At 45.7% G+C, this 17,784-nt stretch overlaps 1 protein-coding gene across 1 annotated transcript in view; it reads right to left on the reverse strand.

Moving 5' to 3' along the window:
* GPC3 (glypican 3) overlaps positions 1–17,784 on the reverse strand; it is a 138,702-nt gene that overhangs the window by 120,305 nt on the left and 613 nt on the right. Inside the window, exon 2 of the mRNA XM_064712586.1 lies at positions 9,335–9,496. Within this exon, the coding sequence (XP_064568656.1) occupies positions 9,335–9,496 (162 nt within the window). The remainder of the gene's footprint in view (positions 1–9,334; positions 9,497–17,784) is intronic.

The following is a 17,784-nucleotide window of genomic DNA, read 5'->3' on the forward strand; positions in this document are numbered from 1 at the left end:
AGGATTTTTTTCCAATTAAGTTTTGGGGTTTTTTTTAAATAGTAGCAGATTAAACGTGCAGTGCTTCCCACATTTAATCTGTCATAGAAGATGCATTAATTCCTAAATGCAATACTTCATGGAAATGGCTTTACTTTCACACATCAGAATATTCCCTCATCTCCTGTGCATCCCTGGCTGCCACACACAAACCCAGATGTGCTTCTGTGACCAGCCAGTGTGACACAGGACACAATCCAGCACCCATCAAAAACACCTAAATAAGCCCAGTCACTGTGCACACCACAGCAGTCACAGATTCCATCTAGCACTCCATGGAAGTGTTCAAAAACCACCTGGATGTGGCACTTGGGGACAAGGGTTACTGGTGGGCTTGGCAGTGCAGGCTTAAGGGTTGGATTCAATGAGCTTAAAGGTCTTTTCCAACCTAAATGATTTCATGATTCCTATGACAGCTGCACTCTGAGGGCTACAAATACACACAGCACCAGGTACTGCATATCCCACTGTACCTGGATGAAAAGGACTCATCCAGGTATTCAGCTTTCCACAGTCCAGCCTGCATCCCCTTCACAGCTGCAGGGGAAAAACCTAAGCTCAAATATACTGTTTGAGAAACAAACACAGAAGATCCCACATCCCTCAGCATCTCTCCACCATCCATGCCAGACACATCTGCTTTACTTTCTAGTGAGCAGTAATAAATCTGCCACAAGCACTTCTTTGATACCAAAAGCAATGTGGAGAGCTCTGCCTCTTCTGGGCTGAGGGAATAAAGCCAATTTCAAACTACTCAATTTCACATGAGTAGTGGAAAGTTTGACCAAGGCACTGCTATGATTTTTTGAACATTTTAAGTATAAAACCTCACGCTTGAAAACTGGATTGTCGGTGCCTCCAGAGTGTCCAAAGTTACACTTTTGCATGCACCAGATAATCCAAGAGGCACTGCCAGCCACACACACACTCCTGAGGAAAGCTGTCATCTGTCCTCACTGTCTGAGTGGTGTTTTTCACAGATTAATATACTTTCACAGTAGAATGAAAGATTATAAATTGCTAAAATTGATTTCACATCAGTGGTGAAGTCAGAGTGAGTAACACACCTGAGGTGACCCAGTCTGCTCAGGGGAACGTGAAACCACAGCGTATTGACAGTTTAATTGGCTCAGCAAGAGTTCATTTCCCTCAGATGAAATGCACCATTGGCCATTTTATCACTGTATCTTATTGCTGCTTTAAAAGTGAAGCAGATGACAATCTAGCAAAATGTTTTCGTTACAGAGACAGCCCCTGTCTTTATTGCTGGGTGCTGGCTTCCTTCCTCCTTTCCTCCCCAGCAAATGCAAACTAGCTCTTGTTTGCATTTTAAGCACTTTGCAGGATGAGAATGCCTCAATATATCCTTTCAGGACAAGTGATGGAAGATGCTGCTGTGCCCATTTCTGTACTGAAACTACAAAGGATAAAACACAAATATTCAACAGCACCAAGCAGTTCTATAAATACCACATTCAAGGGTAACATGACATTTATATCACCTTACTGCAAGCTAAAGAGATGTCTTTTGACTGCTTTATAGCGTTGGGAGGCATTTAAAGAACGTTAGTACTTGAACTATCAAAAGATGATAACTTAGAGCTCAGAAGGTAATTACAGCAAACAGCCACTTGTGGAAGCTGAGACGTGGAGGAACAGGGAGCCCTCACTCCCTGCTGTCTCACAGCTCAGACAGGGAGTGCAGGCAGAGCATTGTGCTCTGCCAGCATGGTTCAGAGATGGGACAGGGGCAGCATCACCACACAGAAGTGGAGAAGGTGCAGGAAATGCCACAGGTACCCCAGCAAGGCTGTGAGATCCTCCTGCAGGGCCAGACACCTCCCCATCCAGGCCTGCATTCCCTTGGAGCTGCAGCATTAATGGCAGGGAGCAGCCCCAGGTGCACACAGCCAATTCCTTCCTCATCCCCTAGAAGGAGGAAAGCACCATCTCCTTCCACATCTCCTTCCCCATCCCCTTCCCCAGCACAAAAGCAGCAGCAGAGCTGGCAGGGGACAGCCCACAGCAGCAGGAGCCACAAACATCCAAGAGATCCTCCACACACCCTGAACTGGGGGCCCTGGGCCCAGACACCAAGTACCATGCCCAAAAACTGCTGAAGCAGCACACAGGCAGTTATTAAAAGCCCCTTATTAACCTCCAAGGCTCATTTCACCCAAGAGGGGAAGGACGTCAGCAGTGTTTAATTGCAGGGCAGAAACAGAGGCACGACACAGGGAGGGACCTCAACCACAGACAGCTCCCCACTGCTGCACCCCTCAAGCCATGGAGGTCCCAAAAGCAAGGGCTGGGGGGCCAGGGATGTCTCCTACCACACAATTTGCTGCTCTGTGGACATGCCAGAGGGTTCCTGCAGCAGTCAACAAACAGATGCATGGGAACCCAGGTGGGAGCATGGGAGGCTCTGGGTGAGGGGATGCAGGGAAACAGCAGCCAAAGCCAACCAGGTCCCTCTTGCAAGGAGACACCCCAGAGACATGCCAAGCTCTCCACTAGGAGCAAGGCTGTGCAAGATGCAAATCCCAGGATTTTAGGAAATCATGGGAAATGGGAGCACTATGGTACTGGCTGAGCCAGGAGGGGAGCCCCACACCTCAGGCCCAGCATCATGAGAGGCCCCTCTGAGGGAGGACCCATCCAGCACCCCCAGAGCCCAGTGAGCTGCATGCCAGTGCTGTGCTGGCAGAGAAACTTCAGGCAATGAGAGGAAGAAACAAAAGCAAAACCAAACATCTTTCAAAATATCCCTTCCCGGTAGCATGCACTGTCATGCAGTTCTTCCAAAGCCATGGTTTATGTGGCTCAGGAGGGCAGTTTCATGCCCTAACTCCTGCATGATGGATTTTACAATTTGTTAAAGAAACTCATCAATCCTCAGCAGTCATTTTTAATGCCCAGAGCCTCCACAAACTCCCGCATTTTGCTGATCCCCCAATTTCAAATCATTTGAAATTGCTGCTACTATTACAGCTCTGCTCCTAAAGCTAAGCATTATGGCACACTCCAGACTTCCAGCTTCGTGTGCTGGTGTAATAAACAGATTAACTGTGATTTATGAACAATAAGTTCTGGTTATTTGAAAGGAAACATTACCTCCCTAGACCAATTCTGACAACCAGAGATCTCTCATTATGCAGACATTATTTCCACCTACCCATAATCACTGGTTTAGAGCATCCTTTTCAACCTGGTAAACGTATCGCCACAGTTTTCCACTACAAACTTTGTGCATCCAAAGCATCTGCCAGGAAGCCCCACCAAAGGCAGAACATCAGCCTGAATTGACCCAGTGAGACAATTCCTATTTTAAATTCAAGTTATTAAAAAGAGATAATATTAAAGCAACAACAAATTAAAAAGCTTTTGCAGAGAAGGACCACAGTGGAGATAGGTGCATCAGAGAAGGGTCCAGCAAGGCTCCAGTTAGCAGAGGACTAATTAGGAAGAGGAATGATAAGATGATACAGAGATCTGTTTCTTGACCTTATTTACTTGTAAAGTCTAATAAGAGTTTTAATATTCTCTTCCATGAATTGGATTCATTCTTTGAATCCACTCTGAAATGTCAGCTTAGTATTTTACAAGCCCACAAGCAGGAGCTGACATTTTCACATGCACTTTTCACCTGAAGCTACTAACCTAACCACCCCACTCAGGACACTTTCAAGTCCTGCTAAGCATCACTTTATACATTTATTCAGTTAATTTCAATCACTTCCCTCCTGTTTAGAAAAGCTGAGCAGCCCTGCACACTGGTTAGACAGCCAAGCCCATCCTCACAGCACAGCTGTAACCCGCTGGTCACATCTCCCCAGTCCCAGCACCTCTCACCTCCACATTCACAAACAGTTATTGACTTTCCAAGCCAGAGATTTCTCCCACCTGCCTCATATCACCTCCTCCCTCCCCACCACACCACAGGCAACAATGCAGTGCTAAAGTCTACCCAAGGCTCTTCCTACTGCCAACACCTGAAAGACCTCCCTGAATTATCAAAACTTAATTGGCTTAAGGACCCTGGAGTATTAAACTATTCCAAATGATGAGACAAGCTCTGCTGGGCAATGCTGGTATCAATGGTGCTTAATGTGCAAAAGCTCCCACCACACAGCCCAATCTCTTCTCACCTAATTGCTACGTGTATCTTGGATTTACCTGTGCAAGGCATAATTAGTAAAGATAAAATACTTTATATAGTTAAACCTCTTTAATGGAATAAAAGAAATCTCAGCTCCCTCACCTTGACTCTAACATAGTAACACAGGCTCTTGAAAAATGAAAAGCCTTGAAGGATTTGGAATAAGAAACTTGGAGAGACAATCGCTAATCTTTTATCTTCCAGACTTCAAGCAGAATCAAGTTCTTCAAAGAAAACCCAATAAAGCCCAGACATTTTCATCATAACAAAATAAATAATTCAGTCATACTTTAGAGGACTCCAACATTAGGATTGGCTATTTGATATATTTGTGGCTTAGGTGCCTCTAAACTGATTAAAGATAACCTGATAGAAGCTTGCAATGTCAGAACTGCCTTCATTCTGACAGATATGAATGGACAGTGTAAATAACTATAAATAACCAAAATGGCTGCATTTATGCCTAATGGAAGATTTACAGCCTTCAGAGCTGCCTGGTAGGACTAAGAGTTACAGCTCTGCCTTTATCCTACCACAGCTCACAAGGAGAGATGAATCGACATCCTCCCCACAGCAGCTGCTCTGCCAGAACCACCAAGGGCTCTATCCAGAGGAGAAAAGGAACAGGATTCTCCCAAGAATAAGAAAATAAATATGTACAGGCAGGTTTGTTGGTGTTGATTTGTTATGGCCTTCCTAGAAACCACTGTGAAGCACACATCCCCTCAAATCCCTGTAGCCCCTGCAAGTTTCCCCCAATACAGCTTTTATTATTTTCCAGCTGCTATCTGCAGAAGGGAAGATGCCACTGGCTTTGAGGGAACAGACCAGATCTTAATTTACCCCTCCAGGTCTTCACCAAGGGGCTCCCAACTGCAGCATCCCAAGCTATTTTTCATGTTAGGTTACCACACTCCTAACCTTCCCATATCCACCACATTCCCAAAGCTCCAGCAGCAGTGCAGCCCCACAGGAGCTCTTTGGGAAGTGGACAGAAGCAAATTCTGCACCCACACAAGCACTGGGGCAGCTCAGTTCAGGGTCAGGAGCAGCCCCATTTTCTGTCTCAGGATTTACACCACTGCTGGGGGATCACAGTCACTGAGACACTCCCAACTCCGTGTTGGCACCACATAAGAATGTCCCTCCAGGATGGGACTGGCACCAACAGAAGGGGCTGCAGGGAGGCAGCACCAGATCCTGCTGTTCACTTATTTGAGCAATCACTTAAAATACTGAAACAGCTCTCCCCAGGAGCTCTCTGTGCAGAAGCAGCCCCTCACAGCCAGCTCTCCTGTTCCGGCTCTCCTCACTGGATGGAAGGGGAGATTACCAGGAAATCTGACACCAAGAATGGGTGCAGATGCTCCCCTTCTCTCAGAGGTCCTTCTGTGCTTAATTGTGTCACCATCTTTCCCCTTTTTCAAGTACCTTTTCCCTTGAGCAGAGAACTGGTAGGAATGTACCACAAAAGCTGCAAGTGAGCACTGCTAAAGCTTTAAGTTTGTTATCCACAAAGCAATGTGGCCAATACACAGGGTAAGAAATTCAGTGACCATTCAAAAGCAAATTCCCAAGCTTGGGAAGCAGGAGGAATCAGGCTGATAAACGTGCACACAAGCCAACCCCAAGGAACAAAGTTCTTTAGTGAGGGAAGGGGAGATAAAGAAGAGCCACACTGGTATTTTCCTGCTCCAGTTTACCTTTCACAAAGTTGAGCCATTCAGATTTAATGTTTAGGAAATCAACAGAACTCATTGAGAGATTTTTTTTGTTGTTGTCATTGTTTCAATAGGAAAAGACTCAATGGTGGCAGGGCCAGAAATTCCCTCATTGAAAAAAGCAAAGATCTAATATCAGAAGAAAAAGAGGGGGAAGGCAAACCAAAGGCAAGGTTCTCACCAGTCCCTCCAGCAGCTGAGTTGCACAAACTACTGCTTAGTTTGGATGAGAACATCTAGCAATACACATGACAAGACATGAGCAGCTCTGAGGTGATGGGGTTCATCCCAGCTTCAGAGCTGAGAACCCCAATCAGATGTACCAGCATGGATACACCAAGGGAACGCAAAAAAACTGCCCACAAAAAAATCCTGGAGTAAGATTTAACTGCAGTCGAGGCAGCCACAATCCATTTTAACACTGTCAAACACAGCAAGTTTCCAAAAGATTAAATCACTACTTAAATCATCTTCATAATTTTAAAAAATGCCTCTGAGATAAGACCAGGAGCTAATTGTACCATTTAAATTTAGTGAAGGAAAGATTTTTTTGCTTGGGATTTTTCGTTCTTAACTGCAATAAAGAAAATGCCCAAGGGTCTAAAACTAATAATCTAATAAACTTTGCTAAGTGAACATTGTAACAGATAGGCCTGGATGAGATTTCCTGTAAATGCCAGACAATTTCCCTTGATCTTTATCAGCAGAGATGCTGCTCTACCTTCAGCAGGAAGAAATTAAATTTGGTGCAAAATAATAACATCTGGGTGAGATTCTGCTTGTCAGACTAGCAGTCCCTTTAGATGCCAGGGTAAAAATATTAAAATTAACTCTGAAAGATTTCACATTTGTGTTTTTAATATGAGTGGCTGAGCTGTGTTTCCATACCAACACATTTCCCCTCTCTGGAGAGAGATGCAATTATCCATCCTCTGCACTGGGTCCCCAGACTGGGGGTCTGACCCAAGGACACACTGGGAGCTCTGTTCCCTGCCAGAGCACATCTCAGGGTTGGCACAGCTTCCAGCTCTCCCATCCAGCACTCCCAGCTCCCAAAGGCACAGGGAATCTGTCCCCAGGACCTGCAGGAGATGCTCAGGGGACACTGGGGCTCCTCTTCCCTGCCCTCTCCAGCATCCCCCCAATAATGCCCTGCACAATTCCTATAGCTGGAGCAGCCTCTGGCATTGCAGCCATCAAAATACTCTTCAACAACCAGCAATCAAAATATCAACCTATTTCAGAAAGTGTTCTTCTACAAACTTCCAGATTAAATGTAAAGATAACAAAAGTAAATGGTGTTCAAAGTCTAATGAATCGTCCTTCCAAGCCCAAAACACTTTATACAAGATAATTAAAGTGAGCTCCTCAATGGTTCCAGCTAGGAATTCCTCCTCTGCAATGGTATTGCAAATGATTTTTAGTCACTTTAGAGCTTTTTTAATAAGCAGAAGTGGTCAGAAACTGTTCCAATTAAATGCTTTTCTTCCCCACCACCAAGAATGGCAACTCCACATACCAGGGCTTCTCAGAATAACTTCAGCTCCAAAACCCCTGCAAAGATCTCTGGGCCAGGGTGGAAATAACAGATTTTAAAAATAGGGGGATAATAAAATCTAAGCAAAGGATTCAACTGTCTCCAGAAGTGGCAGAAAGTTCAGAGCCAGAGCACCCAACTGCTGGGCACAACCTCAGTTCCACAGGTGTCATTCCCACACACAAAAACTAAAGCTGCAGCTTCTGTCAAATGGGAAGGAGGGAGGCACACACTTTGTATTCCACCCAGATTATTCACCATTTCTGAAGCTGGTCCACATTTCCAATGCCCAGGAAACCAATCTTTCATTACTTTTACTCCATTCTGGTTATTAGAATTGGACCTTAACAGTAACTGCATTATGAATTACTGGGGGGGAAAAATGTGCTGTTATCTCCTCAGCAGTTCATTTGATCTTACATTGAGAAAAACAACATATTAAACTTCATCAGTCAGTTGTGGCCCAGAACAGAGCTCTGACCTGATCTCACAGGCTTCAGCAGGTCTTGGGTCTTGCTATTAGTGAGGCATAAACAAAAATAAATCAATTATTCTGCAAAAATATCATCATGAAGGAAAAAACGCTTGGTTGCCCATGACTTCTTTTTTAAATACAGGCAAAAACACCATTAATACAGAATGATGGAACCTCAATAGGACAGCACTCAACAAATAAGCAATCATTTCACTGCACATTAACCATGAGGCCCTAAAAAAATTATTGCAGATTTAAGTGGCATAAACTAGTGTGTATCAACACTAAAAAAAAAATATCTAAAGATACATTTTGCAAAAAAATCCAAGCAAACAAACAACACCATCATATTATCATTAAAAAAAAAAAGCTGCCCCATGCAGCAGAGCACAGGGGCACCAATACTCAAATACCCCATGGGGCACCAGGGAGCACATTTGGGGACCAGCAGCCTCTGCCACCTTTCCCACAGAAAAACCAACTTTGTTGTGCAGTGGATAACAATAACAATACACACAGCTGAGGCAGATCTCACCAAGCATTACACTGAGGTGACCACCAGACCACCTCAATGCAGCCCCTATTTTGGGACTGCCACAGTCAGACCAGACAGTACTTGCAAAGAGATTTTAATTCTTGGAAAGGTGGGAATTTTTTTGGTTTTTGGGTTTTTTTTTGATTTGCACCTCAATAATTTCAGCCTTTAAATTGCCATACACTCTTACAGCTGCAGGAATATTTAGGACAAGGCCTGCAGAGCAACCATACAGCAAACCAGGTATATTCCATTCTTAATCATAAACAAGCATCTATAATATCTACAAACACATGAAAACAAGCAAACAGAAAGCTTCCAGCCACTTGCACTTCCAACTGCCCAGTGCTGAGGAAGAGGAGCAGAAATGCTGCCTCCTCCTGCAGGTGACCCCCAGTGCTCACTGTCACATTTTCTGAAAAACCCCTTTGCCAGGATTTCTTCTCCAGGGAAGCTGAGAAGCCTCAGAGAAAAATGAAAACAATAATTATCTGATTTGCTCCTCCTGTGTTTTGCGGCTTTGGAATGTTGTCTGGAGATTGTTTTTACTTCAGGTGCATGTTTGATTGGTTTCATGTGAATTGTTTTTACTGCAGGTGCATGTCTGATTGGTTTCATGTGAATTGTTTTTACTTAATGACCAATCACTGTTCAGCTGTGTCAGACTGAGAAGTTGGTCATGAGTTTTTTATTAATATCTTCTTAAGCCTTCTGATGCATCCTTTCTCTATTCTTTAGTATAGTTTTAGTACAGCATTCTTTAATATAATATAGTAACAGATAATAATAAATTAGCCTTCTAAGAACATGGAGTCAGATTCATCAATTCCCCCTTCATCCTGGGCACCCCAAAAATACCAGAGCTCACCTTGGAAGACAGCAGCATTCTGGATGACCAGGAATTTGAGCTCCATGCTGGCAGACTGCAGCAGCTGCTCCATGTTCAGCCTGGCAGCTGCCTGGTACTTCTCCTCCATCTTCCTCGTGCAGCATGTGGAGCCCTTGGGGACACAGACCTGCAGATCAGTCCCTGGAGAGGCACAGGAGAAACAGACAATTCACATTAGGAGAGGAAACCACAACTCCAAGCATCACTGTGGTTAGCAATTACTGTTCAGGCAAATCGATGGCATTTCTGGAATTTGTCCTGAGCAAGCAGCTTGGCCAAAGGGAAGGGTGGATAAGGCAGAGCCCAGATTGCTGAGCAGTGGCCCCTGAGAGCTGTGCCCGCCCCAGCTCCCACACACCCCACTATGCCAGTGCTGAGCAGTGATCCCAGCCTCACCCTGCTGTCCCTGTCTGCCCACAGCAGTGAGGAGTCAGTGAGGGCAGGAAAGGTGTAAAACAGAGACAGGATTTGAGGCTGTGGATTTACAGTGAATAGAGCAATGGATGGAGTTCCATCAAGGAGGATAGGCTTGTGATTTGCATAAAGACTTGAAGTAATTTGGAAGAAACAGTGCTATTTGCCTGCAATTTCTACCCTATTGTATCCCCAGCAACAGCAGTAATAGCAGAAGGACACATCTATAATGATTTACTTGGCTTTTTAGCTGACTTTTAAATTGTACAACCAAACGTCCCCAGTCCATCCTTCCTTTGCAGCAGGCAAAGCACAAATTGCTTCATTTGTGGCTGTCCCAATGCAGAGGGACAGATCCTGAGGCATGCTCTGAGCACTGCACAAGGCAAGAACCTCCTCAGCAGCACCTTCACACATTCACCAGGATGGGACAATAGCCAGGGGACAAAGGCAGAGGGACACCTCTTGCTCTGGCACCTCCAGCACTGCTCAGTGATACCAAACTTCTTTTCCTGACATTCCCAAAGCATTTATTCATGGAGAAAGTAGACAACTTCAAGAGAAGTGTTGTTGGCTAAAAATAAATAAAATCTGGGGAAGAAAATAGAAATCTTTCTAGGCTCAGACAAGAGAAGATGAAACAGAAGAGCTGGAAGTAGCAGCAATAAAAGGCCCCATCTTCCATCAACTTTTAAGAGCAAACTGAGGCCCCAAACACACAAGCAGAGCAACAAGCTCGTATCAAAGCAAATAGCTCTCCTTATGTAAAACACATCTAATCTGATGCTGCTCTTAGAAACTCAAACAGCAGAAACCAGCTCCATTAAAAATGGCTATCCAGGGTCAGAGAACAGCCAGCATCCACATTTTTCTGTCTGCCACCCAAACTGCATCATGCCCAAAAAAAGTAGTTCCCAGCTAGGTTCAGCTCTGCCAGGAGCCTGGATTGGGAAGCAGTCCCAGGCCAGTGACCAACAGCCCTGACAGAGGGAAGGCTCCTCACACCTCTCACTCTGCCTTCCTGCTGGTTATAGAGGATTTTTCCTCAGCAAAAGCTACTTTGGTAATTTACATCTTTGCTCTGGAAGGATTACGCTTCCTTTCAGGTTCCTGTCTTTTCTCCTTCACAAGAATCTTTTACCACATCCACTCCCTCCCTAATTACTAGAAAGTGTCAAAAGTCACTTTTGCAAGTGTAGTCTAGAAGAACAAGATTAATATTAATGTCAGTTCAATCGTGTGCCTCCTGAAGAAGAGTCGTGCACGGTGCCAAGGGAAAACCAGCTGTCAGGGCTCAGGAGCAGCGACAGCAGAAATCCTCCTCCCTCCAGCCCCATCCCTTCCCTGGCACACCATGGGAAAAGGAACATGAAACACTTCATCTACAACATGCATTGCATGTGGGGAAAGGAGATTTAACCAGTGATTTAACCCTGCTGTTGCTGCAAAAAAGAACCTCATGCAAAGGGGGAGAGAGGATACACACCCCCTTCCTGCCTCCATCACTCCCCACTGCCTCAGTTTCCCCTTCTGCTAAGCAGGATGCCCAACAAATCCCTTCCTCAAGCCCTCTAGCACAGAACCAGCACCACCAATGTCTCAAGCTCAAGCCTCAGTGATTTGTGAACTCACTCACTCCAGAGGAGCACAGCGACAGGTATTTCATGCATTGAAAAAATAAAAGGGACCATAAAACCACGTAACAGCAAGATACTACATTAATGAGAGAAGCAGTTGTATAACAGCAAGTTAAAGAGGTTTTTTAAAGTGAAACCCAACTCAATTTACACCACGAAAAGGCTTAGCATGGTCTCTTTAACACTACAGTACGCCCATAAATTTCTTTTTAATACAAAGCTTATTTCCTCCTACATTTATTATATTAGGACACATTTCAAATTATAAAATAAAAATCCTTCCATGATTAATGGAAATACCAATATAGAAAATCTGAGAGTTGGCAATTAAGAGGTCTCTGCAAGTTAAAGCCAAGGATAGGAAGCAGCAAGGTCATCTACTCACATCCCATCGTTCTTTTTAGCAATTAAGCCAACTTCTCCCCTTAAATGGATCTTTATTTTTGTGCAGTAAAAAGACACATGCTGTATCAGAGCAATCACAGAGGAGGAGGAAAAAGCCTGGGAATTAACTCAGCTTAAAATGTTTTACAGAGACAGCCAACAAAGAAACGTCACAGTAAACACAACAGGACAACACAGGCAGGGCAGGCTCTTGGAAGGTAGCAGGGATGAGCTCCTTCTTGGCACGGTGCTGCTACAGAGGGACAGGGAATGGGGGCCTGACTCCCATCTGCCAGCTCTTTTCTGTGTATGGCTCTCCCAGATGGCGAGCTGGCTCCAACACTCCATCCCCAAATCCCCCAGGAGCAGCAGGGACGGGAGGTTTCAATGCCGGTCCCTCAGGAGCCACCAAGCCACCCCGCTGACCCCAGCCCCACAGACACAGATGGAACAGAGACAAAGCTTTTGACCTGCCAATGTATTTGGGGTTTACTCGTGCCATTGCTGGAAGGAGCCTTTTCTGCAGCCCCAAGGGCTCACAGACCACGTTCTGGAAGCGTGAAGGATGCACTGAGCCTGGGAACACTCAGCAAGCCCACGGAGCAGACACCAGCAGTAAATGAATTAGGGTGCCACACGTTTCTGCCTCCAAAAAAATGCACGGGAAAAGGTCCTGTGAGTCATCAAATCCTACCTCAGCCTCCCCATCCGCCCTCTCTGAGCATTTTATCTAACACAAACACCTCCAGCCATACTCCGGCTTGTGAGATAGCAAAGCCTATTCCGCTGCCTAATGGCCCTTCACTGTTAAGACCGTTTTTATCTCCCAACCTACACAACCCCTTTTTCTTAAAGTTTCAAGTCATTACACTTTGTAATGCCAGTCTCAGCCCTTGCAAACAACCTTCTCCTTTTGCTATAAATCACTACAAACTCATTTTCAGAAAGAAAGTGTCCCTCAAATTACTGCAACCGTTTTATTAAATTGCATTTGGATGCTCACAATACCAATCTTGGCAAGATTAGTGAGATGATGAGATGCCAAGCGCAGCAGCCTGACCCTCTGACACCCAACTCCCACGGCTGAGAAGGCACTGCCTGCAGCTCCTTCCTTCCATGGGTGCAGGAGCACCAGGCTCCATCAGAACTGTGCCATTTATGCCATCTTGGGGAACAGCAGTGTAAATGCTCCAGCAATTTTGCATAGGCTCCCAGCTGACAGAAATAAACTCTAAAGCAGCACTAATTTCAGTAGCACCCTGCCTCTTCCTCCTCCCGACAGGGAATTTTTACTGGCAGTGAATTTAAACCATTACATTTGACTTTGATGTACAATTATTCCCGCAGATAGGTGGTGAGTACAGCAGAAGTGAAAATCATTTCAGTGGATTAAATGTCAAAAATAAAAACCCTCAAGATCATCTAGGGGGAGTTGTGGACTCCTTCACAAGGCTGAAGGATTTTCCTTTGATTTTAAGCATCCCAGGATAGCTTCAACCCTGTCATCAGATAGAGGCAGGCAAGCTGTGCACGCTGAGGCACACGAGCCTTCCCACCCAGATCCAATGGCAGCTAAAATCAGATTAACATTCCCCCCAAACTTACCCCAGGCACTGCCAAAATAAGAACCTGTCCCTGCTTAACGCCACATTCCTGCAGCCTCCTCCCCACGTGAGGGGCTCTGCTGCTCCATGCAGCGGCACCTTCGCCTTCTGCAGTCTGCAAGTGTCAGAGGAGTTCCTCCCACCCTCCTAACTCACCAATTTGTACTATTACCCACGAGAAATATGCTGTTTTGGGTCAATTTGCCTCCTCCAGTTGTTTTACAACCAGCATCGTGCTTTAAATAGATAAAAGCAGTGAGTCAACATTTAAATATAGTGGATTTTCCCGCAGCTTTTTCAATACTTTTTTATTAAGAACCTTTTAAATGATGTGATTAGGGGGTTGTGCATCTGTCAGTGCCTTTTAATGCTCAGCATCTAGGGGGAGGAAAAGGAAATGCAACTGTTTAGAACCCAGATTTAATGCTGATCTTTATAAACCTAATTAAAGAGATATAAATTATAAACCAACTCTTTCAATAGGTGATTTAAGTTGGAACAGTATGCATAGTACATGGGATATTTATTACTGTTTAATTATCCTTTATTTTCTATTCCATCTTGTGTTTCACAAGACCATCTGACTCTGGATTCCTCCCCTGCTCTTACAATGTTGGCCAGATGATTCTCATGCAAATCTAACACCCTATAAAAACACATCCTTTAAAAAAAGACATTACAGTGAAAAATAGGCTTTACAGAGTAAAAGTTTCCTCCTAACAAATGTACAAACACTGTCATCAATGGAGTTAACTTTGGGCACTCACTCCCCCACACAGATTTGTTACAGTCACATGCACACATCCCACAGCCATTCCAAAGAGCAGGAAGAACACTGTTCAGGATGTTGTTAAAGTTAACCCCTGGGAAAAAAAAAATAAAATTAATGATCTCACTATAAAACCACTGCCTGGGGAGGTTACTAAATTTTAGGGTTCTGCTCCTGCTCTCAACTATCAAGAGAGCAACTTGCAGGCCTGAAATAATTAAGAACAGAAAACTCAATTATCTAGTAAACTAAGCTTTTAAACCACCGTGCTAAGCTAAATGGAAAGGCTGCACAGGGAGGAGCATCATTAGTCCCACTCAGGAAAAACAGAATAAAAGAGCAGGAGTACAAAGGGAACCAGCTCATGAGCAAAGGCATGTCGAGTTCAGCAGGAAGAGTTGGGATTTTTAATTTTTAAACTGCACATTGGCACACACCAGCTGCCAAAAAAAAAAAAAAAAAAAAAAAAAAAAGAGAAGAAAGCTTGACATGCTCAGCCAGCCACTTGTAAAGCATTACACCTCAACTCCAAAAGGTTAATCTCCTATTTTCTTAGGGTGAAACCATATTTGCTTCCATCAAAGAAAATGAACAAAAAGCTGGAAATAACACTTTGCTGCGGGAGAAGGAAAACAGACCTGCCAGCAGATATTTCTGTCAAGATAAATATTCCTCAGTTTTCCACTGTTCCAGAGCAGAGGCACCCATCCCCTGTCCCCATCCTGCCAAGGCACCAGCTCACCCCTTCCCCTCTACCCACAGGAACCAGCCCAATTACCTGTCACCACCAATACAGAGAAACACAAATGGCAGACAGGAGAGAAAAACAGAGCAGCAGAAATGGAAATTCAAGCTGCTGTTTATAGATAGGAGAAATTATGCAGAGAAGACAAATGGAGGAAGAAAACCAAGACAGGCAACATAGCAAAAAGAGAATTTAGTTATTACTGAGAATGAAGCTACCCCAGCACAGAACCACAGGCTGGCATTCAATCTCATCTTCATCAAAAGCCAGAAAAGCACTCTCCAATCACCCTGCCTTCCCTCTCTCCCCCACAAGATCCAGGTCCAGTCGAGGTGTTGCCATGAATTACACCCTCACACCCCTCAGAACAGCCAGCCACAGCTGACAGCACTCAGGCTTTGCTGTTCCCCACTTCTAAGCAGGCCAAAGTAAACTCCAGAGTGACAAAATCCTGGTCCCCACACTGCAGGACCAGAGGAGCCTCTCAGTGCCTGGTGCACGCCTGCAGCTACTCCCAGAACACCAACACTGCTCACGAAACAGCATGGCACTTCCCTCACATTTAGCAGAATTGCCTTTTTTTGGGTTTTTGTAAAATTAGAAGTGTGGTCTGTCTATTTCCGAGCTCTCCTACGGAGCTTGCTGTGCCCATGTCCCTCCAGCCCACGCATGCTGATGCAGTAAAATTGAGCTGTGGGACATTTCTCCTGAGCATGCTGCAACTCAGCAGCATTTCCACTACTTACTCCTTCAGCAGCAACTGCTCATAATGCAAAATGGGCTTCCAGAAACAATTGTGTCAAAAAAAATTCCACATTTTAAATAAGTTGTTTAACTTCAGTTTCTCCATTGGGAAAGGTTCTCAGAATTGATTCCATGGTGATTTGTGGCTGGGAACTCCAAAACTTTTTTTAATTGACAGATGTATGAAAGGAAAAAAAGTAATAAACAGATGCCTGGAAAATAGTCCTTGAGTGATGTTCCCCTATTACAGAGATTTATGCAGCTGCTAGTAGGAGAAGCAAGTGCTCTGAAGTGTAATTACCACACAGAGTCATGCAAGATGGGCCAGATCCAAGGTATAAGCAAGCAGTCATTGCTTTAATTATGATCAAGTTTATGTACTTAGGCAAATGTAAAATCCACTTTCGATTTGATATGTGGGAACTTTATCATTGTAACAAGCTGGAAGCATTCACTTGAAACACCAGCCCTGTTAGGAGCTATTGATCCAGCTGCCCACAGGCTCTGCAGAGAGCACAGGGCTCCTTTCTCCTCCTGGCTGTCAGGGATGCACCTGGGGCTCACAGGGCAGTGAGAACATCACTGAGGAACCCCAGCAACCTGAACCCTGCTGGGAAGGGAAGATACCAGAGCAAAAACACCCTCTGCAATCACAGCCAGGCCAGGCTGGAGGATGCTGCTGCGTTCTGGGGAAGGACTGATCCCATTGCAGCCCCTCAATACAATGGGAGCCATTCTCCAGGAACCTGCTCACCCCTCCATCACCTCCCTGGAGCATGTAAAAACACACTCAGCAAAGTTGCTTAGGAATCAAAGCAAGAATCTCACTGGCTTTCAAAGAAACAACTTCCTTCTGACAAACAGAATTTGTCAATTCAGTGGTGATAAGAGCAGCTCTTTCCTGCAACTCTCCATGCAAACATTTCACTGAAAAGTATTCCAGTGCCCCTTCCTTACTGACCAGGAGACTGAGGCTGTGTGGGACAGAGACAGAAGAGATGCTGCTCCTGCAGCTGGTCTGAAAGGAGCATTAAGTGTTGTAATTTACATAAGAAGAGAATGTAAGGGCAGGTAGGGATAGGAAGGGTACACTCTCACCAGGACTTACAGCTGAACTCCCCTCATATCTCTCACAGCTCTTGATACGCTGAGGCATTGCTACAGTCCAAAATACATGGGATTTACAGCAGCCACAGCACCTCACGGTCCCAGCTTTGGACACCCCATTTGTCCCCTCCCTCTCCTGTGCTGCAGCAGCTCACAGCTGAAGGAACCCCTGTGTTTGTGGCCTGTGCGATACCGAATGCAAGAAGCCCAACTCAACACATCGTTATTAAGAGCAGCCACCGCTGGCGATGATCTCATTGCACCTCCCCAGCCTGTCACGTTTGCCTGTTATCTCTTGCTTTTCATACTTTGATCTGAAGCTTTTCAGGGCAGGCGTTCTCGGCTGCGTGTTGAGCCCGGCACAGCAGCACCGAGCTCTCAGGCAGCTCCGAACGCAGCCCTGAACCCGATCCGTCTGTGTGCACACACTGCCAGCACACAGCCACCACCGGCAGCACCGGCACTCCCTAGCCCCCAAAAACCTGCAAAGAACCTTTAAAAGGCAAGGAATTCAAGTATTCCGCTTACATTTTAAAAGAGGAATGAGGCATATATACAGAAAGCAGCCTCGCACTGGGTAGGTGGTGAGGTTTGGTGCGGTACCAGCCCGGCAGCCACCTGTAAGGGGAACTGCAGAGCAGAACAACACCTATCACCTCTCCCAGACCCGCCAGGCTCGCACCCCGCACGGTTCCGCACAGCCCGGGGAGCGCCGCACTGCCTCCTTCCAGCCCCATATCCGGAGCTGAGCAGCCCGGGGCTCAGGCTGGGATGAGGGTTGGGATGCTGTCGGAGCAGCCCCATAGGGCAGGATTGCCTCGGACACCGGGCAGAAAGCGGCTCTGGCGGAGCCGGGACATGACGGGCGCACGGAGCCAAGGCTGCCCGGCGGGGACACCGCGAGCTCCCGGGGACCGCGCACCGGACCCCGACAGCGGCAAGCGAGGACGGCGCGGGCTGCTTCCTCCGGCAGCGCCGGGCTCTGCCCGACAGCCCGAGCTCACTTCGGCCACCCGGGGTGCAAA

This window comes from Zonotrichia leucophrys, chromosome 4A (genome assembly GCF_028769735.1).
Source record: "Zonotrichia leucophrys gambelii isolate GWCS_2022_RI chromosome 4A, RI_Zleu_2.0, whole genome shotgun sequence".
Classification (NCBI taxonomy): Eukaryota; Metazoa; Chordata; class Aves; order Passeriformes; family Passerellidae; genus Zonotrichia; species Zonotrichia leucophrys.